This window comes from Oryctolagus cuniculus, chromosome 1 (assembly GCF_964237555.1).
Source record: "Oryctolagus cuniculus chromosome 1, mOryCun1.1, whole genome shotgun sequence".
NCBI lineage: Eukaryota > Metazoa > Chordata > Mammalia > Lagomorpha > Leporidae > Oryctolagus > Oryctolagus cuniculus.
Window position 1 is genome coordinate 11,873,051 of NC_091432.1, and position 22,869 is coordinate 11,895,919.

Sequence of the window (22,869 nt, forward strand, 5' to 3'; positions counted from 1 at the left end):
TTTTACAAGTAACATCACAAGTGATCACATCTTCACATGCTTTTAAGTATTATTTTTACTCAGTGTAAGGCTATTATCATTTTCCATACATAAATTTTTTTCTAGCTCTGTAACAAATGCAATTTTTAATCCATTCAAGTAAATTCAACCCCAAAGTTGCTGCTGCTCAGCATTAAGACATGCACCCACCCCTTATGATTTTCTAAAACTTGTATTTCAGGGGGGAAATTTTTTCTTAAAAAAATTAGTGGGAGAGTCAATAGCTGACACTAGTAGCAAAACCTCAGATCTTTGAAACTGACATACTGGAAGTGAGCCACTGAGATTCTGAGCGAAAATAATAGCATTTAGACATAAAATAGGGAGCAAACTATAGTAAACAGAACCAGTGTAGCCAAATACACATTCTCTTCGGCTACACCAGAATGGACCTTGCTGAAGTACCCATAAGTGAAAAGACAGTTTATCTCATCTAAAACTAAGTAAAACAAGTGAGGCAAAAATAAATATTGCTAATTTCTAAGATGGCTGAACATTTCCTAAACCACAAATGGTTAGAAAGGAATTTTATTGCACCAAGTCAATCATAAGCAAGTTTGCAGTTCACAGGCATTTAATCTACCCTTGAGTCAAAAAGGAAACACTACACTGCAAGAACATAGGGTCTGCATCAAATAAGCTGCATCAGCGCTGCAGTTTGGGAAAACCTACTCATTGCCAGTTCAAGGCAGGGTCTGAGCTTCGGTCTGCATGAAAATAAATGCGTGGGTTACCAGGAACAGCATGGGGAATGCACAGACACCAGCATCTTGCTGCCAATAAACACCTGGGGCAAGAGTTAAAGGTATGTCTGAAGGGAAATGAACTTGAAAAGACACACAGTACTAAAAAGGGGGGCTAGAATCAAGTTCAGCAAAAGCACCTAACTAAAAACGAACAGGTGAGCTTTGGTCAGTCTAAATACTTGTTCTTCAAAAATGTGTATGTATGATCATAATACAATAAAGTTTTGGTTTCCAAATCAATACAAATGATTCTCAGTTCTATACTTTTGCAGCTTTTCTCTTACACAGAAGTATTTTATCTCATGTCAATAGACAATATGACATAGTTAAAATTAAGGAGGACAAAAGCTTGCTTGGCCCTAATTTGACCTCAGCATAAGGCAAAATCCCCTGGACTAGTACATTTAAAAACAAACCTAAAAGAAGAAAACAAAACTGACGTTCATGCAAGAATTAATATTTAAAAAACTATCAAAAGTCAGAATTCTGTTATTCCAGAGGTCACTGAGGAAAGTACCATCTGCTCAAATTCTTTCAGCACTGTTTCCATCATGTCCTAGAGGTGAGATACAGGAAACAGGAAGCAAATCAGTGTTTCCTTCAGGAGCTATAGAGTACTGTTACTCGATTGAGGTAAGACAGCACGGCCGTGAAGAAATCAACTAAGCATTCTTTCCTATCCAATGTTTTAACATTTCCAGAAACTGAGTTCAAACCCCAGTCAATAAAACGAAGCACACTGGAAACAGCCACTTCTTTTGGACTCCTGAGATCAACCATTCAACTTTTAAATTGGTATTCATATCAAAATGTGATTTTCACAAAAATGATCAGATAAACACTACTACACTAAAAAAAAGCATGAGCTGAAAGCGGAGGACCCTCTACCTTCTCATTGCATAATTTAGCCACTGGCTTAAGCAGTACCTTCACAAATGGTTCTAGCTTAGAAGGTGATGATAAAAATTCCTTTCAACAGATTCTCCCAAGAATTTTTTTCTTTGCCACACAACCATTTCAGTCTACAAAATTTTACCTAGCACCATCATAATAAAATGTTATCTTTCAAAGTGCTCTCTAAAATCCTATGTTACAAAATATCTAAATGCTAATCACTACTCAAATCAGCAGTTACACAGACATTAGGTAATTAAAACAGCACAGAGGTAAATAACCATTATTACAGTACAGTGGAGATTCACTGAGCCAAGCTGGCATCCAAACATTCCTATAGGTTAACAGAGAACCCAGAAAACTCGTCTGTTTCAGTTTGTCAAATTCAAGTGAATTGTATTTGCTTTTAAAGTAATATGCTTCAAAAAAACAAGAAAGCCACGACATCTAGTTTTGGCTAGGTATAATTACACATGGCATGCAAGGAGAAATTACTACTATATTATTTGCATAGCACTCAAACTTCCTGATAAAAAGGTAATCAACATAAAAAAGCAGGTAGATTTTCACATTGGTATGTACAAAAAGAAATATAAGCTAGTTATTTTACAAAGTAACACAAATGAATGAATACTGTGCAGACAGTCCAATGTCCAAAGGAGAAGAGAGTGCAACATGCCAAGGAAACCTCTAGTGAATACTGCAAGGACTGGAAGGAACAAGATCCAAGACTTGCAACCTCAGGGTAACAAACTATCCAATGCAAAGCGAAACCACTTTCTAGCAGCGTCCTCTAGAAACGACCTGGAAGTCACAATCATCTCATTTTGTACAATGATTCCAGCCATGACAAGCTGAACATGCAAATGTAAGGTGAGACACATAACCAACAAATGGTGCAAGGAGAAAACAAAACACAGGAACTCTATAGAAACCTGTCAAGCTAAAAATTTTTAACATTTCTTCTCACAAAATATTTAGAATCTGTCAGTGCATTAGTGTTAAAGTGGCATTAAAAAACTTCTGCAGTTTTAACAGATGCAGATTATTTTCAGAATGCATAGCATCTACGTATCTTTCGAGTAGGCACCATGATATTTACACCAGTGCTAAGAATTCTTGGTGGAAACAGCCATTTCAGTGGATTTCCTACTATTTCCTAAACATCTATTCTTGTATGCACTCTCAAATTCAACAAATACTCACCAAAATTCAAAAATATACCCTATGAATATTAAAAGAACTATATACAACATTTCTAAGACATAAGTAATAGGTTGCCTTATATGAAATATTAAAGAGAAGACATTATTCAAGTTTGACAGATATTGAGATGAAAGGCCTTTGGGTTGGAAGCATTTTAAAAGACAACAGTGTTTTAGACTGAGAACTGTTTGAGCCCAGTTTACGACTAAGGCATTGCATAATAAAATAAACATTTCTATTTGGTGCAATGTTATATTTTGGAATCTATAGTGTGTCAAATGGTATATTTTCTTGTCACTTTAGTAAACACTATAAAGCACACATTTCCAACATTTAAAATCAAACTTATACAAGGAAAATAAAACAAACACTAAATCTATAATGTTTTATATTAAGTTGTTTATAAAAAATACTTTAACAAACTTATTTCCTAATTGTTAGGGGAGAAGTCACCTGATAAATCAAACTGTGAGTGAAGTGGCAATGCCAGAAATCCACCTGCCCCCTTGAAGTCCTGTCCAGATTCTCTCGTCCAGGATGGGAGCGAGGCTAAATGTGGAGGGGAGGAGACAGTTCCAATTTGGGTTTTTATTTTAATGTATTTTTTAAAGCCTTCAGAAACATTCCACCTAAGAAAGGGTTTTTGCTCTAAAAGACTCCAGCAACAACCATCAAGTGTGTTATCCCCTGTGGCCACCTCCCATCCCTGATCTCCTCCTGTCACCCCTATAGGGCCGTCCTCTGACATTGCGATGGTACTGATAACCTTCATCCCGGCCTCTGCTTGGCTGCCCTTTCCAAGGCTCCTCAGCTCTCAGGTGTTGATAGCCACCCCTACCGGAATAGCCCCAATCACTTTTGTATTTCCTGCCTCCATAAGTTTGATTATAGAACTGCTTGGATCTACCACTTCTCAAAATATTAGATACTTCATTTTCATCTTCTGAACTCTCTTCTTTTGGTCTTTGCACTCTGCTATCCACAGAGTTGGCCCCAGGGCTGACCACATCAGCAGCAGTCTTAGGATCTTTTACTTTTTTTGGTTTTTCTTTCAGACTCTGAATGGTCCTTTTAGGCTCAGGTTCAACTGGCACAGTTTCCCTCTCTCTGTTTAGAATCTGCGTGGGAAGATGAGCCTTTCCCTCTCCTCCGGGAGGGACGGAGGCCAGTGCCAGATCTGCTTTCCGTGTCTGGGATGACTGCTCTGCCCGGCCTTCATGCTTACTGCTCACACTTGCTTCAGGGAGAGAATGTGCACCTTCACCCCTGGCTTTGGGAAACTCCTCTACAGCTGAAACGGAAGCACATTCTTTAGACAGATCCAGATTTTCCAGCGGTAGATCCAATTCTCCTTTCTCGTCAGAGGGCAGCACAATATTCTGCCTCATTACTGGGTTTTCTATGAATCCCTGAAAAGGGTACCCATACCAAACATGAGGGAAGAAAGGAGGCGCAATGGGAACTGGGCCTAAGAATGGATTAGGTCCAAAGGACGGTTGTGAGAACATATTCTTGCCACTTAGTGATTCGTCATATTCAGCATGAAGAAGCTGCCCAGGGTTCTCAGATTCAAGATCAGCTTTGTAAGACAACTGTCCGTCACTTTCAGACACCTGAGATGGAGGGATAACCAGAGGTGAAGAAAACGTTGGCGGTCCAATCTCTGCCTGTGGTATTTGGCCATTAACGCTGGCCTCAGTCTGCATAGGAAAGTGTGTGTCAGTGCAGGTACAATCACTTTCATTCTGAGCAGAAGGGGCTTCTTGGAACCAAGGATTATGAGGATAGACAGGGACAGGGACCTTTGGGTACATCCTGCAGGCTGCCAGGTAGGCCTGGTGCAGAGGGTACAGGTAAGAATGTGGGGCCCACATCGGACAACTATACGCCTTCACTCCAAGATTGAAGAAGAAACGAAGAATATTCTTATCTTTAGGCAAGTCCTCTCCAGTGTGACACAGTGAATAAGGTGGTGCAATGGCTCGATCTCCCTTTTCATTGTAAGGAAACCCAGGATACAGTGGGTCCTGGTAAAGGCTCAATGTCTGAGGCAAAGGCATCAAGGGCTGGTTAACTGCCTGTATTGACACAGGAACTGTTGGTCCAAAAGTTGTAGGTTCACTTGGCCAGGCTGGCACAGTGGCTGGTAAAGAAGGCACCGCAGGAGTTAGATGGACCTCTGGAGACACTAGAAGGGGAGCTGGATTTGACAGAGACCCATGTTCTGCTGGCTTTTGTTCTACAGGAGATGGGCACTCTAATTTCTTTGACTTCAATGGTGATGAAACTCTTGCACATCTATCATCACTAATATTCTCTAATGTACTTGGTTCAGGTTTTTTATCCAAGTGAGTAGATCCATGGACAGAGTCTTTGTCCTTCCGTTCTTGTGTCCATTCTCCGCCTGTTTCCTTTTCTATCACTTCCGTGGGATGATTTTCTCTGGACACATGGGTTGCTACTTTGAGAAGCTGATGTACTGACTGATGACATGGAAAGGGTTGGGAAAGCCTGTTCATCTCTGTTCTGAATCTCTTAAAGTATAAGAGATTCTTCTATGGCTTGCTTCTCTCTGCGTTCTTCAGGGGAGAGGCCAAAATAGTGAGATTCTCTATTCGTGTGATCAAAATCCTCAGCTCTCTCATGATCAGGTTTTCTCATGATCTGTGAAGGTGTCCTGGCAAGATTTTTGTGTTCACTGGAGGATTTCTGAGACTGTGCCCCTGAAGAGTGACTAGAGAATGCATGTTGTCTTATTCCCAAAGGATGCTGGAGCCGAGGAGGTAGTACTGATGGGGCTTTTATTGGCTTGCTTGGATTCTTTGGCCCTCTGTAATCCATTTCAGAATGAAAATTTTGTCCCGAAGTAGAAGGTTTTTTCATCTTCTTTCCTGACACTGTGCTCCAGCTTTCTGGGGGAGGTGGTTTGAGGGTCTTCACGGCATGTTTTTTTCCCAATTCTTCAACCAAAACTGGTCCATTCTCAGAGTGAACTCCTTGAATATCTGCATTAGGAAATTTTCCATTGTGATCCAACCTAACTTGGCATTTCTCTCCAACTTCATATTGTAAACCAGCAGCAATGGAATAATCACGCTTTTGTTGAGTTTGTTTAGACTTCAGCCAAATTTCATATTCCACATTTCTGTAGACTGCTGGATTGAGTGACTTAAGAACCTTTCTAGACAAGGGAAAGCTAGTAGAATTCCCATTGTTCTTCAAGTGCTCATCGCCTGACAAAGGTTTAAATCCATTCACATCATTAGCAGTTTTCCTCTTGCAACTATCATCCTCTGAATCTGATATTTCACTGTTGTTTCCATCAGCTACTTCAGAAGTGTCTAGTCCCATCACGATTTTACTGACATCAGCTTTAAATACCTTCTCATAGAGCAATTCATAAAGAAGAGACTGACACATAGCAGAACTATCTTTATACTTTATGGGGTAAACAATATCATAGTGATTTCCATTTGAAAAACATAGTAATACCTTTTCAGGAAAATTATTTTCAGTTACTTGTGCCGGAGAAACATTCGGTTCCCGATAAATTATAAAATCTTTCCTGTACATAAGAGAAAGGGCACTTATTTCCACTTGTCCTACCCACTCCTGTGGATTTTGCAAACGCTTTAAATACTCTTCAAATGATCCTTCTATGAACGCTTCAAATTTCTCTCTGTTTTCTCGAAGATAGTGAATACAGGCCATTCTAACTTCAACATGACGAGACTGAGAGTGCAACACCTGCTCCGCCACGGCCCGGAACAGGCACGACCCGTCCTTGGCGACCAGTTTGCGATACAAGCCCAGTTTCCGCAGGTAGGCGTCCATGGGCGTCGCGTCCTCGCGGGGCCCCGCGCCGCCCTGGTCCCCGCCGTCCGTCCGGGGCGCCGACGGCCGCCTCCCTGTTGCCGGTTCCGCTGCAGGCCAGGCGCGGCGCGGGCTAGCCCCACATGGCCGCGCCGCCGGCAGCTCGACGCCCCGGCCTGGCTCCGGCTCCGGCTCCGGCTCCGGCTCCGCGAGCGGCAGCAGGCGGCGGCCCGAGGCAGCGGTCCGCGCTCCCCAGACGCATAGGGCGAGCCCTGCCTAGTGCATGGCCGGCCGCACGCGACCGCCTCCCCGGAGGGAGCACGCGCCCAGAGAGGAGACGGCGTGGGGCGGCAGGGAGGGAAGAAAATCCCGAGGGACGAGAGTCGCGTCCCGGGGGCCTCGCCGCCCAGTCAGGAACCGGGCCGGGGGTCGCCGCCCGCACGAGTTTCCTGGTCCCCACCGGCGTGGAGAGAGGAAGCCCCCGCCCCCGGCGCGCTCGCGGGGCCGGCTCAGGTGAGCCTGCCCGCCTACCCCGCGCGCTCCCCTCGCCGGGCGCTGAGGAAACCAGAAGAAAAGAGCCGCGGCCTCGCGTCTCCCCACCTCGCCGGAGGGCGCCTGAGGGGCCAGTGCTGTATTTTTATCTTCGTTCATTTCCAGAAATTTTTTGATTTTTCTTTCATTTCTTGTATTACCCACTGTTCTTTCAGGAACATGTTTTTCAGTCTTCATATGTTTGCATATGATCTAGAGACTCTTCATTTATTGATTTCCAGCTTCCTTCCGTTGTGATCATAGACAATGCATGGTATTGAATTTGCTGAGACTTGCTTTATGGCCTAGCATGTGGTCTATCCTAGAGAACATTCCAAGTACTTATGAGAAGAATATGTTTTCTCTAACTGCAAGGTGAAAAGTTTTGTAGATACCCTTTAGGTCCATTTGGTCTGTAGTGTTGATTAGCTCCATTGGTCTTTATTGATTTTTCTGTCTATTTGATTTGTCCATTGCTGAAAGTGGAATGTTAAAGTCCTGCATTACCATGTATTGGAGCTTATGTCTCCCTTTAGATTCAATAATATTTCTTTTAAGTAGCCAGACACCCTGTAGTGTGTGCGTATATATTTATTATAGTCACATGTTCTTATTGAATTGATCCCTTCATGATCACATAGTGTCATTCTTTATCTCTTTTAACAGTTTTTGTGTTAAAGTCTATTTTGTCTGATATTAGGATGGCTACACCTGTTCTTTTTTGTCTTCTCTTAGCATGGAGTATCTTTTTCCATTCCAACCTTTCACTTTCAGTCTGCATATGTCTTTATCAGTGAGATGTGTTTCTTGTATCCAGCAAATAGTTGAGCTTTGTTTTTTTTTAATTTTTTTTACAGGCAGAGTGGACAGTGAGAGAGAGACAGAAAGAAAGGTCTTCCTTTGCTGTTGGTTCACCCTCCAATGGCTGCCGCGGCTGGTGTGCTACGGCCGGCGCAACACGCTGATCCGAAGGTATGAGCCAGGTGCTTCTCCTGGTATGCCATGCGGGTGCAGGGCCCAAGGACTTGGGCCATCCTCCACTGCACTTCCAGGCCACAGCAGAGAGCTGGCCTGGAAAAGAAGCAACCGGGACAGAATCTGGTGCCCCAACTGGGAATAGAACCCAGTGTGCTGGCACCGCAGGTGGAGGATTAGCCTATTGAGCCGTGGCACTGGCTGAGTCTTGTTTTTTAATCTTTTCAGCTGGTCTGGGACTTTTAACTGTAGAGTTGAGGCCATTTACAGTCAAGGTGACTATTGATAAGTAATGACTTGGGCCTGCCATTTTTCCATAAATATTCCTATTGTTTGCTTTGGATTTCCTTTGTAATTTTACTGGGAGATTTTCTGCATTCACCTTCTTTAATATTGATGACCATGTTTCTGTGTGTAACACATCCTTAAGCATCTTTTGTAAGGCTGGGCAAATGGTGACAAATACTTTCAATTTATGTTTGTCATGGAAGGTCTTTATTTCACCTCCATTGATAAATGAGAGCTTTGTAAGGTAAAATATTCTGGGTTGACCATTTTTTTTCTTAAGACTTAAACTATGTCTTTCCATTCTCTCCTAGCCTGAAGAGTTTCTGATGAGAAGTCAGCTGTGAGTATACTTGGAGATTCTTCAAAAATAATGTGGCATTTATTTTATGCATTTTAGAATCTTTTCTTTATGTTTTATTGTTGAAAGTTTGATGACAATGTGTCATGGTGAAGATGTTTTTCTGGTCATGGCGATTAGGAGTTCTATGTGCTTCCTGTACTTGGATGCCCCTTTCTTTCATGAAATTTGGGAAGTTTTCTATAATTAATTCAGTAGACAGATGTTCTAGTCCATTCTTCCTTTCCACACCTTCAGGAACTCCTATAACCCATATGTTGGATTGTTTCACGGTATCCCATAAATCCCCAGCACTGTTTTTAATTTTTCTGATTTATTCTTTTTTTTGTCTGACTGAAAAATTTCCAAAGATTTATCTTCTAGCTTATTTTTCTTTCTTCTGCTCCATCAAGGCTGTTTTTAAGGCTTTCCAGTGCATTGTTTTCTTTGATTTATTGCATTCTTCATTTCTAAATATTTCATTTTTATTTATCTTTAAAATACGAATTTCATGGGAAAAATTCTCACTCATGTCATGTATGGATTTCTTTATTTGTTTTAAAGATTTATTTATTTATTTGAAAGGCAGAGTTACAAAGAGGCAGAGAGAGAGAGAAAAAGAGAGAGAGGTCTTCCATCCACTGGTTCACTCCCCAGATGGCTGTGCCAATCCAAAGCCAGGAGCCAGGGTCTTCCACTCGGGTGCAGGGGTCCAAGGACTTGGGTCATCTTATCCAGCTTTCCCAGGTCATAGCAGAGAGCTGGAATGGAAGTGGAACAACTGGGACTTGAACTGGCACTCATATGGGATGCTGGCACTTGCAGGCAGTGACTTTACCTGCTACGCCACCACACTGGCTCCCATGTATGAATTTCTTTAGTTTGTGGATTTGCTCCTGAATTTTTTGAGCAATCCTATAATTAATTTTTTGAATTCTTTTTCTGGCAATTCTTCAATCTCTTCATGTTTACATTCTAATATTGAAATGTTGTTGTGTTCTTTTGTGGGGGTCATGATGCTTTCATTATTCTTGTCTCTTAAATTTCTGCATTTATTTATTTAAAATTTTATTTATTTATTTATTTATATAATTTATTTGTAGACAGTTACAGAGAGGCAGAGGCATAAAGAGAGAGAGCGAGAGAGAGAGAGAGAGATAGAGATAGAGAGGTCATCCATCCACTGGTTCACTCTCCAAATGGTTGCAATGGCTGGAGCTGGGCTGTTCTGAAGCCAGGAGACTGGAGTTTCTATTGAGTCTCCCATGCTGGTGCAGGTGTCCAAGGACTTAGGCAATCTTCTACTGCTTTCCCAAGCCATAGCAGAGAGCTAGATTGGAAGTGGAGTAGCCAAGACTCAAGCCAGCATCCATACGGGATGCCTGCACTGCTGATGGTGGCCTTACCCACTATGTCACAGTGTTGGTCCCTTTGCATTTATTTTTTGGCATTGTATAGACAATTATTATTTTACTTTGAAAATATTTGATTAATTTATTTGAGAGAGAGAGTTACAGACAGAGAGGGAGAGACAGAGAGGAAGATCTTCAGCTGGTTTACTTTCCAAATGGCTGCAATGGCCAGAGCTGAACTGATCCAAAGCCAGGAGCCAGGAACTTCTTTGGGGTATCCCATGTGGGTTCAGGGGCCCAGAGGCCCAAGCATAGGATCATCTGCTTTTCTGTGCTAACACAGAGAGCTTGATCGGAAGATGGGCAGCTGGGACTCAGACCGGATCCCATATGTGATGCCAGCACTGTAGGCACAGGCTTAGCCCACTACACCACAACGCTGGCCCTGATACTTATTGTTTTTTTCCTCCTGTTTTTAAATGTGAGCTTTTGTTGCTATAATTTCCTTTTTTATAGAACGCTTTTATTTAATGATACATATTTAATAGGTACAGCTTTAGGAACATAATGGCACTTACTGATTTTTTTTTTCCAATGGCCTTTATCTTTTTTTTTTTTTTGACAGGCAGAGTCAGACAGTGAGAGAGAGAGAGAGAGACAGAGAGAAAGGTCTTCCTTTTTCCGTTGGTTCACCCCCCAAGTGGCCGCTACAGCCAGCGCATTGTGGCCAGCATGCTGCGTCGATCCGAAGCCAGGAGCCAGGTGCTTCCTCCTGGTCTCCCATGCGGGTGCAGGGCCCAAGTACTTGGGCCATCCTCCACTGCACTTCCGGGCCACAGCAGGGAGCTGGACTGGAAGAGCAGCAATCGGGACAGAATCTGGAACCCAACCGGGACTGGAACCCTGGGTGCCGGTGCCACAGACGGAGGATTATCTTAGTGAGCTGAGTGCTGGCCATTGGCCTTTACCTTTGAGCTATGCTTCTGTGGCTTAGTGGCATGTCTGCACTTTCAGTGAATGCCCAGAAGTGTCCTGGATGTGGCCAAGGAGCTCTGATTAGTGCTCCATGTGGGTTGAGTGTTTGGGGAACACCCAAGTTGGGCCTGGTGGATTTCCTCTTATTAACAGAAAGTGGTGGGGGTGGGAAATGGTCACCCCTGTTCATGTGATCAATCCTCACCTCCTCTCCTCCAAGGTGATCAATGCCTGAGTGTTAGCCCACAGTACTTACAATACTCATCCTTACTTGTGCATGAGCCACACAAAAAATCTGTGCAGTCCTCAGTGTGAGCATAGAACCCACTGAAATGACTCACCCCAGGCAATCAGCTAGTAGACTGAGCTTGTAGAACCACGCAGTGATTGCCCAGAGACCCAGCTACACCTTGCACCCTCTCATGCTGTCACAGTTTCTACAGTTTTAGCACCTGGGGCTCCCAAGGTCACAGGGTGCAGAGCATCCACTCTGCCCCACTAGCCTGTGCCATCCACAGAGGTGCTGGGATATTCCCTGAGCCAGCTGCCTGAGTCCCACCTAGGCACTGGGAAATGTTGAGGACCTGGGGGCACCTCACAGTCATATGTAGGTGCCTAAGGCCCTGTCAGTCTTCCCAGCCAGACTCAGAGTCAGTGGGGAATGCAGATTTTTCCCTTTGATAAAATTCCTGGATCACATATGTGCACAATACCCACTGGCCACAGCCCTACTTGTTTCATAATCATATTGGGCACATAAAAGAGTCTCTGCACCCAGTACTAATATCCAAAAATGTTCCTTCTTCCAGCCCATTGTCGGGTACCTCCCGCCCTCCCCTCTTCCTCTGAGCTGCTGCAATTGCCTCTGCTGACAAGGTAGTGACTGTCCTTGCCAGTTGTTGCTGGGTGTGCACTGGGTGTGTAGTTGTTACCTACTTATTCCAAAATGGTGCCCGTCCGCAGCTGGTTGCCAGCTGCCATTGAGGAAAGCATGGGGAAAGAGGTATGTGCCCTTTCTCTTTTTCCCTGGGTAAGTGTGCACCATGTTCTCCTCAGGGCTCTGGGCCAGACTCAAAGACAATGTAATCCGCTGGGCTCTCCCCCTGGCTATATCACCGGTGGCATGGGCCACTACAGTTTGATCTCACCTTGCTCTCCAAAGCTGGCACTTTCTCTGGCTCAGGGCCGCTGGGGTCATCTGTTGTATCCATGCTCACTGCTGGCTGTCCACACCTTCCAAACACATCCACGATCTCTCTCCTCCTTCTGCAGAATCTCCACTGCAATTTTCCCTCCAACTCTCCCCTGATAATGCACTTACTCCACTTTTTTCCCCCACTATGTCCACCTAGCTTTGAGTGTACCACCTTGTCACTAATCCGCTGACTTGGAATCTCCTCTACGTTCATTCCTATGGACTCCTAAGGGCACAGTTTCAAAAACTGGCTGCAGGACCCCAGACTCCCATGAGTCAGGTGGTGAAAACAGCACTTCAGGTGTTTAATAACAGAGACAGTCAGTTAGGTAGGTCTGCTGAGTTGGAAGTCCCAAGCCCCTGTGTGTAATTCTATCCTCCTACTTGTCAATCAAAATATCCCCTTTCCTGGAGTGCATCTGTTTCATCTGGGACTCAAGGAAGATGCCATGAAAATATAGATATTGAGCTGAACGTGGAATTTGTGGAGGTGCTGTATAATTCCCTTGTGACTTCACACCTAAGAAGTGCGACCCTGACCTTATAATGGAGGCCAAGTAGGAGAAACTCTCTTCAGCCAGAGACACAGCTGGAGGTACTGTCAGGTGTTCTGTCTCCCTTCTCCCACCTCTTCTCTTTTTGGACAAATTTTTGGCCAACTGCCTCTATATGAGGCGATCTGCTCATGTGTGTGTGTGTGTGTGTGTGTATGTGTGTGTGTATGTGTGTTCACTTTCTCACCTTTTTAATAAAATCTGTCTCTTTGTGCACGTTATTTGTGTCAGCACTTAGAATGTACATTTTTGTATAGAAGACTTCAAGGAAACATTAAAACCCACCTCATCAGTTTTAGCCTATATTGACTTTAAGTTCTTGATCGCCTCTGAAATTCCAGGCTTTCATAAATTCTTGAGGAAGATATTACTAAAATATTGATTTTTCTCTTGAAAACTTTTACTCTTCTTAGTTTAGCAACGGTCTTATATTACTTGAGCCAGAAACCTTGACACTGTCCTCAATTTCCATGTCTTCCTCAGATCCCCCGATATCGTCAGTGCCATTCATGAGCCCCAGAGATCTCACCTGCACACCTGACCCTCGAATTACCTCTTTGTTTCCCCTGTCATTGCCCAGTTCCGGCATTTGCAGGTATTTTGTGGGCATGCATATCACTGCACACTCCCCCCTGCCATGATTATGTCTTACAGATCCATTTTCATTGCTTTCTCCATGGGAGCCTTGACCATCAAGGGCAGGAGGGAGGGGATGGGCCACAGGCATTGTGTCTCATTGTAACAAGTGACATGGACATCAGGACTCCAGTGCACAGAATGTGGACTTGATCATCGTCTTGTCTTTGATTTCTAGGGTTGGAAAACTCTCTCTAAAGGGCCAGACTGTACCTATTGCAGTCTTTGGGGGTCTGGGTCCTTGTCATATTGCCAAATATTTGAATGACAAGCATTCAAAGACAATATGAGTGTGGCTGTGTTCCAGTGAAACTTCCATTACAAAGAAGGCCATGCTGGGCTGGATTTGAGCTTGGGTCTCAGTCTACCAAACTCTGTGCTGGCTGCTTACTGAAGCTCCTTGGGACTGCCTTGCTTCCCACTTCTCCCTCCTCTGGTCCTTCCCTTTCAACTCAAGCAGTGCCATCTTTCAAAACCCTAAACAGGTCACTTGATTCTGATGCTTGAAGTGATCCAAGGACTTGTAGCCCTAGAATAAAACCCAGATCCTTTGTGTGGCCGTGGTCACTTTTCCAGCCCCAATTTAAGACACACTCCATCTCCCTATTGAAGTCCCATGATCTCTTTTCAGTTTCCTGAAACTCCAAGCTCTTTCCTGCCTGATGTCACTGCCTCTGCAGAAATTGGCTTTGATGGCCCCACCCTGCGCAGTCAAATCTCCGTGCAGACGTCCATCCTACATCTATCTCTTCTTCCTACTCTCTATTTATGCCTATGAGAGTGTCCTGTTTGTTTCTCTCACCTCACTTTGCTTCACTTGAAAGACCATGTGACTTGCCTGTCTCATACACTGCATGGAATCTCCCAGAGGCCAGGAACTACATCTGTTTACCACTGCATTACCAGCACCTGGGAGACAGAGAGCGGAACAACTGGGTGGATGGATTTTTCATGGCTTCTTTACTGGAAGGAAGATGGTACTTTTACTTCAACGAAATAGTCAGTGAACAGCTGCCATGTGTCAAGGCTTATCCAGAGCATGACAGGAGAGCAGGAGTTGTTGAAGACATGGTGTCTACACTCAGGAAGACTGAACCTGCCCAGGGAAGCTAATGCATCAACATGAGTGGTCCCAGAAGGAAAGGTCATGGAAATGTGGCTCATAGCATGACACTGGGGTTGGGCTGGGGGGCGGGGCCCTGGGAAGCAGGTGCCTTTCCTTGACATGACACACCCCCTTACATTGTAATAGATCTTGGGAAGACTGAAATGACTCTCCCAATGTAATGTCTCAGTTCTTAGGGAGGATGGGATCAGCTGTGAATGCAAGTGCAATTAGCTACTGTGAAATGTTAAATCACAGTTTTTTTTAAACCACAATATTAAAAAGTCATGATTAAAAAAACTCCAAACTCCACTCCTCAGATTCTGCATGTCCTCACCGCCTTGTCGCATTTGCAAGCACCTGCTTCTTTGCTCCTACCACAGATCTGCATGCTTCACTTTATCGGAACCAATCATATATTTATAGCCTCTGCATCCAGTTGCTGGCATAGAACTCCTAAAACCCTTACAAATTGGGAACAATAAGGGTATTTTGTTGCACTATTTGGTCTTGAGCCAAAACTCCTAATCTTAGGATTTCCTGGGTGACAGGAGAATCATTTGTTCCACTGGGGTGATTCTTGTTGGCTCCTGCATGGCAGCTGCTCATCAGGAAGTCAGAGCCCTGATTAGAAGCTTGGAAATTTCAGCCTCATTTGTCTCCTCTAGAAAGGGGAGAGAGGCTGAAGATTGACAAGGAAGCCTCCAAAAGAATCCCTGAACATCAGGGTTCTGAGAGCTTCTTGGTTGCTAAACAGAAAGCAGGTTGCACACCTGGTGAGCCGTTGAAGATTCACCATTCTTTTTGGTAACCTGGTAAGTGGAAATGCTCTGTCTTGAGTTATGTGAGCTGCTCTAGCAAAGAAGGGTATCATGGGAAGCCTCAAATGGTAACCAGTTGGATGTTGAACCAAAGGCCTGGGCCTGCAACTGGCCTCTGCTGTGGGGTACGTCTTGTGCAACACAACCCTTAACCTCTGGGATCTGATGCTAAGTCCAGGTAGACAGTGTCACAAGTGAATCAAAGTACAGGATACTCAGTGATGTCCACAGGAAAAGCCACCTGTGTGGGAAAAATCCCACCACATTTTGGTGACAGAAATGTTGAGTTTTTCTTTTTTCATGACTCATATAGAACCCCGGGTAGCTTCCCTAAGGAAGTGGCACTTGAATTTGCTAACTGGCAGGCATTTCAACCAGGAAAGAGCCAGTCTCTTTCATAAGGAATCCTCAGTTAGAGGATGGTGATTCAGGCACCTGGGTCTTCTGGGTTAATCATTTTGCAGCAATTTATGGCACTGATGAGCACATTGGATTCTCACATCAGCTCCATGACACCAGCTTAAGTACTCTGTTGAATTAGTAGGTGAAGGGTAGTGCGATAGTGGAGGGACATGAGGAGAACAAGTTGCACGCACAGGAGAATGAGGATTGCATTGAAGAACCTGGAGCAGAACCAGAAGACAATGTGTTAAGATGAGGGTTGTTTTGTGGGTTAATTCTTGCCAAAGACAAATCAGATGAGGTTTGAAGTAGACCTTTGGATGTGGAGGGCATTGGTGACCTGGTGAGAGCCACAGCTTCAGTGCATAGGAACTGGGGACAAAACCAGTCAGTGGTAGTGGAGTCTGAGGAGTAGAGACAGAGTGTTATGATCAGGAAACCCATTTTCCCCACTACTTGCCCTTGTTTTGGCAAGGGGATCCCTGGACTGGCCATCTGGAGATCTGGTTCCAGCCCAGGTTGGGCTCCCATCTGGGCTGAAGACCCTGGGAAAACTTCTGCCCTCAGTCCCTCTGTGTTTTCATCTATGCATAGACCTCCAAAGCCTCTTCTAATTCTTTTGTTACATTGATATGGAGTGGAGTGGAGTAGATGAAGCCTTGTAGATGGGTGGCTTCTAGACTGGTACATAAAAAGCACAGAATTTTGTTCTCCACAGGAGGCACTGTCACCCCAGGTTTATGTGTGTGGGGTCTCCCTGGGCCTCAGAACCCAGGACTATCAGGACAAGCAGTAGGCTACAGAAGGAACTGTGGCGCTCTCCACACTATGGTGATTTCAGCAGGGCAAGAGTCTGCATCAGATATTAGGTGCTTCCTACCTGGAGAAGCAGCAGGTGAATTAGAAAGTACTTTTTCTGAGATGACCTGCACTACAGGGGCTGTACCACTTCCACAATGTCAGAGTTACCCTACCTCAAAAAAGTCAGGAAAGATGCTCTGACTACAGAGTGTAGGGTCAAGTGGAAGATCAGAGTTCAGGATGAGAGGGCGTGGAGTTGGAAGGGTCTTTGGGAAGAAGCAACCTGGCAGGTGGTGTGGAGAAGGGCAGACTGGCTCTGTCTACTCACTGCTCAGAGAAGGGAGCACAGGATGCCATCTTTCAGAGCGCTTGATGTGCTAGCACCCTCACTTACACAACAGAGGCACAAAGGGCCGGCCTAGAACCAGAATATTGCACATCCATATTTATTTTGTAAAAGCCCAATTGCATCACCTGTGATTCGAAAGGCCCACACTTCTAGCAAATGAAAACCTACCTGAAGCCTGGCAACCTTGGCTGTTCCCAACCAAATGAGGGCCATCAGCAGGATTCCAGGCAAAGAGAGGCTTGTGCAGAAGGGTGAGGAATGCCAGACACCACTTCTTAGGTAAATCTGAGGCTGGAACTATTCGCAAGAGTAAAGTTACTTTAAGCCCTGCCCCATGATCATTCTGGGCTGATATTGCCTGTGTTATGTGTCCCTTTTTTCCCTTGGAAAACTGATGTCTGCTAATTCCCCAGATCTGGTGATGGCTCTCACAACCCGTGCACCAGCCACACCAACTCAGCTTTCACTCCCCAAACAGCCTCCCCAGCCAGGTGTGGGCCAGGCCAAAGCTAGGAGCCAGGAACTCCATCCTGGTTTCCCACATGGTAATAGTTGGGCCACCCTCTGCTATCTTCCCAGGGGCATTAGTAGGGCGTTGGATTCAAGGCAGAACAGTTGGGACTGAGGTGGGAGCTCCAATATAGGATGGTGGGGTTGCAAGTGTCCGTTTAACCAAGTGTTTCTCTGCTGAAGGAGACTCCAGGAGGTGGCATAGCAGGGAGTTACTGGTGTTAAAGAGATGGGCTCTTCCTGTAAGCAGGCTTAAGGGATCTGTGAAAATAGTTTGCTATGTGCTTCACCCAGAAAGCCCCACAACATCATGCAGATCCTGATTCATATCTTTCTCTTCCTCTTCCTGCCCCGTCCATCTGCCTTTCAAGTAAATCAACAAATCTTAAAAGGGGGGGGTGGCTTTGTGGCACCACACAGCCACTGCCCCTCATACTGGCATCCCATATCAGGGTGCTGGTTCCAGTCCCTGTTGCCCTGCTTCTGATCCAGCCTCCTGGTATTGGGCCTTGGGAAAGCAACAGAAGATGACCCAGGTCCTTAGGCCCTGAAGGGAGCGGCCGTGAGCCGCCATAAAAGTGGCCTTGATGAAATTAAAAAACAAAATAAAACAGGAACTGAGACAAACAGTTCCAAAACTGTCATGGGAAATGGGGGAGTAAACTGGTTCACCAAGAAAGCAGTTAGCTACTACTCAGAGATAAGGGCAACAGAACATCCTGTTATGTACATAAGCCCCCTTCCCCTGTGCTTGCTCAAGCTTAACAAAGGAACTGCAAGGACGTCAGGCACGTAGCCACCCATTTCTCTTCCTGAACAACCCCCCCCCCCCCCACATACCCTTTCGACCTAGTACTTTTCCACTGACAATACTTCCCTCCCCGCTCCCAAACTGCCATATTAGGTCAATTGCTGAGAATTATCAATGAGCTATTTACACCAAGTAGAATGTTAATTTATGATAATTGTGTGGCTTTTTGCTTTAAATACTGCATGTAATCAGGGCTTGGGGCTCCTCTTTTTCTCGCTGCTTGGGCAGCAGAGGGCCCATTTGCGCACATGAAATAAAACTGCCTCTTGCTTTTTGCATCGCCTGGTCTGGAGTCTGTGTTTCTGGGGTCGTCACAGAAGGGCACCGCTTTTGGGGTCCTTCAGGCCCCTGCTCCAATGTGGGAGACTTGCATGGAGTTCTGGGCTCTAGGTTACAGCCTAGCCCCACCCTGGGCCAGTGTGACCATTTGAGGGTGAACCAACAGATAGAAGCAATCTCTTTCTTTTTCTCCCTCTCTCTGTAACTCTGTTTCAATGAAATGAATAAATCAATCCTAAAAATAGGGGCTCAAATCACATTCACTTTAGGAACACCCAAAAAACTGCCCAGGCCATCAAGGGTGTGCACATCTGAAAAGTCACAAGTATCTGAAAGATGTGACTTTAAAGAAGCAATGTGTGACATTCCAATGGTGGAAGTGGTAGGTGTGTCCAGGCTAAAGAGTGGCCCGGACCCAGCATTGGTATCCAAAAAACAGTGCTGAATTTGTCTTGTACATACTCCAATATGCTGAACTGAAGAGTTTGAAGCAGATTTTCTGGTCATTGAATGGATCTAGGTGAACAAAGCATCCACCGTACACAGTTGTACTTACAGAGAACACAGTCAGATTAACCCAGACATGAGCTCCCCACAGTGAAAAGGAACAACTTATTTCTAAATCAAAACAGGAAGTGGCACTTAAGAAAAAAGACAGTCTAGAATAAACTGAAGAAACAAAAACTTATGTCTCAGGAACAAATTCAGTTTAAACTAAATGCAAATTAAAGAATGGAAAGAAGTGGTGATGGGGAGGTGGGGGAGAAGTTGAGCAGGAGGGAAAAGATGGCTCAAGCTGTACAGGCACAGAGTTTGAATCTACAGGGCACGCAGGGATCTTGTATAACAGCTTCTAGGACAGGGTCCCAGCTTCCTTTACACAGCCTCCCCATGCCTCTCCCAGCACCTCAGAACCATAGTCAAGCCCTGTGGACACCAAAAGGAGGTGTCTCTGCAAAGAGCTCCCGGTCTCCCATGGAAAAGAGACTTCTGAATAATAGCAGGGTTTCTATGCAAGCTTTCAAAACAGAGGCTCATTCCCACTCTTCCCAAGACCAGCTGAGTCCTAATTGGGAGTTGTCCCTTCCAGATTTTCCTTGTAAATCAAGAGGCACTTCCCTCAGCCATCCTGAAAATACGCAGAGTGCCTCAGGCACCTGTTTTGATGAAAACAATTGCCAGGGGCAAGAATTTATAAGGCAGATGTGCAAGCACAGCCAGAGGGTTATCGGATTGGCTGCAGTTACAAAAGATCCTATTTTGGGCTTGCCCTGTTGGAAAGTCCCTAGCCCATCCTGTTTCACTGCACTGCTAGTTTCAGTTTTGTTTTCTTGTATGTAATTCAAGTGTTTAGCAGATTATTGGAGACAAGATTTTCTGCATTGTTCTTTATGTGCAAAGTCCAGGATATTTCAGAGAATGTTTGTTTTTCTTTACTCAGGAATTTTTTCGGGTGTGGTTTGCATGTTAACTTTGTAACCACTTGGAATTTCACTTCCATTCTGCCCTGCTCAGAGTTTCTCACTCCCCAGCAAAGCACTGAACTAAAGTCCCAAACCTGAGAAGTAATGGCAAAGTGGTACCAGCTGGTTCACAGCACACAGAACCAGGAAGAGAGGTGGTGCCCCTGGGAAGCCAAAAGAACACCTCCTGAGTGCCCTTCCTGCTGGGGACGGCCTGCTTTGAGTCAGTGTGGTGTCCCCCATTGTCACCCTGATACTGATACAGCCTTCTCTGTGATAACAAGCAAGCCCCATACCTCCATGACTGCAACAGCCACTGCTTATTTCTTGTCCATGTAACAGGAGGCCACCAAGGTTCTTCTGGACTCAGATGGGTTTAACTTCAGGCAGAAGGTCAGGTTCCAGTGCACACCACCTGGATTTACATTCTGGTTTCCAGATTATAGGAGTAGCTGTTAATGGGGACAGGTTGTCCTCATGGCAGAGAGCTCAAGTTTAGAAAGCTGGATGTGACCATGAAAGTTTACCTGAATCACCTGCAGAACATGCATGGTTGCTCCCATTGGCCAAACAGGTCACATATCAAACCAAGTGCTGAGGAACATGAACAAATCACATGTGCAGGCAGGGACACATAATGCATTACCCTGAGGGTGTGCAGTGGGGATGGGGAGTGAGGGAACCCATCTAAATTAGGAATGTCTTCCTGCAGAAATTGGGAAAAAGAGAGCCCTGGAAATTCTTTGCTGTCAGGGTTGTGGAATGAGTATGAGTGAATGTGTGGGCTGCTACGTCCATCAGGGGAGAGTCTAGGTTGAGGTGTTTGGTGTCAAAGTGTGCACTGCCTCTACTGGAACACCTTGGCTGCAGGTAACACAAGTATATCACTCAAGGTTCAGCAGAGACACAATGTAACAGGAAATGCAACCTCAAAGTGTGGCCTCACTAGGAGATGGGGCCATCACAAAATTGATGAAGTTAAAATGAAGTTTGCAGGGTGGATTCTGATTTAATAGCACTGGCGACCTCATGAAAAGGGGAAAGATGGACACGGAGACAGAGAGGCACATGAGGAGGTGGCAGAGGCAGGGCTGTGGGTCTTCAAGTCAAGGAGTGTCCAACGTTGTTATGAAGCAGCAGGCAGGGTGAGTGATGGTGCAGACTGTGCCCCACGGTCCTTGAGGGTCCACCACTGACAGCTTGACCTCAGACTCTGACCTCCAGGTCCAGGTGACATGGGCTTTCATGAATAGGCTATGTGTTTGTGGCACTTGATTCTGGCAGCTCTAGGAAGTGCATGGAGTTCCCTTGCTTTATTTTTTTTTAACTTTTATTTAATAAATATAAATTTCCAAAGTATAGCTTATGGATTACAATGGCTTTCTCTCCCATAACGTCCCTCCCACCCGCAACCCTCCCCTTTCCTGCTCCCTCTCCCCTTCCATTCACATCAAGATTCATGTTCAATTCTCTTTATATACAGATGATCAGTTTAGTATATATTAAGTAAAGATTTCAACAGTTTGCACCCACATAGAAACACATAGTGAAAAATCCTGTGTGAGTACTAGTTATAGCATTAAATCACAATGTACAGCACTTTAAGGACAGAGCTCCTACATGAGGAGTAAGTGCACAGTGACTCCTGTTGTTGACTTAATAAATTGACACTCTTGTTTATGGCATCAGCAATCACCCTAGGCCCTTGTCATGAGCTGCGAGTCTATGGAAGCCTTTTGAGTTCACCGACTCTGATCATATTTAGACAAGGTGGTAGTCAAAGTGGAAGTTCTTGCCTCCCTTCAGAGAAAGCCCTCCTTCCTTGAGGACCCGTTCTTTCCACTGGGATCTCACTCGCAGAGGTCTTTCATTTAGGTCATTTTTTTTTCTTTTGCCAGGGTGTCTTGGCTTTCCATGCCTGAAATACTCTCAGGGGCTTTTCAGCCAGATCCAAATGCCTTAAGGGCTGATTCTGAGGCCAGAGTGCTGTTTAGGACATCTTCCATTCTATGAGTCTGCTGTGTATCCCTCTTCCCATGTTGGATCGTTCTCTCCCTTTTTTGTTCTATCGGTTAGTATTTGCAGACACTAGTCTTGTTTATGTGATCCCTTTTATTCTTAGTCCTAATATTATGATCAATTGTGAACAGAAATTGATCACTGGGACTAGTGAGATGGCACTGGTACATGCCACCTTGATGGGATTGAATTGGAATCCCCTGGTATGTTTCTAACTCTACCGTTTGAGGTAAGTGAGCTTGAGCATGTCCTGAATTGCACATCTCTTCCCTCTCTTATCCCCACTCCTATATTTAACAGGGATCACTTTTCAGTTAAGTTCCAACATTTCCCTTGCTTTATTTTGAAAAGCTGGCCCCATTCAGAGCAATTTTATGCAACAGAATTGTCTCAAAATGGGGCACACGGGGCTGCCAAAGGTGGCCGTGCAGCAATCATAGCAGAGGTCCTAATGTGGAGTCTTGGATCTCAGTTCCTGGCCTGCTCCTGACCCAGAGAACTGAACCTGGGTCCTTTCTCCCCTACCCAGGCTTTTCTCCAGATTTCCAGGCCCCTCTCCTGCCTCCCTTCTTTTACGTTTTTTTCCCTTCCCAGGGCTTCACTGTGCCTCTGTAGAGCTGCCCCCAGAATCTCTGGTTCTCCCCAAGTTAATGTGCAGAGCAGTGAGTTCCCTCTCTTCCCCCCGCTGCTCCTGAGCATTACCCCGAGTGGAATTCTCCCACCGTGAAAGCTCCAAAGAGAGTTATTCCCTAAGGAGTGTGCTGCCAC

General features: G+C 45.0%; 1 protein-coding gene across 1 annotated transcript; it reads right to left on the reverse strand.

Annotated features, from left to right (window-relative positions):
• Positions 1 to 3,556: 3,556 nt before the first annotated feature.
• Positions 3,557 to 6,779, reverse strand: LOC100353402 (OTU domain-containing protein 4-like). The gene is given in 2 exon segments (XM_008271984.4): positions 3,557 to 5,276; positions 5,278 to 6,779. Coding segments are annotated over 2 exon segments (3,162 nt in total). The 5' UTR covers positions 6,720 to 6,779.
• Between the last annotated feature and the right edge of the window lie 16,090 nt (positions 6,780 to 22,869).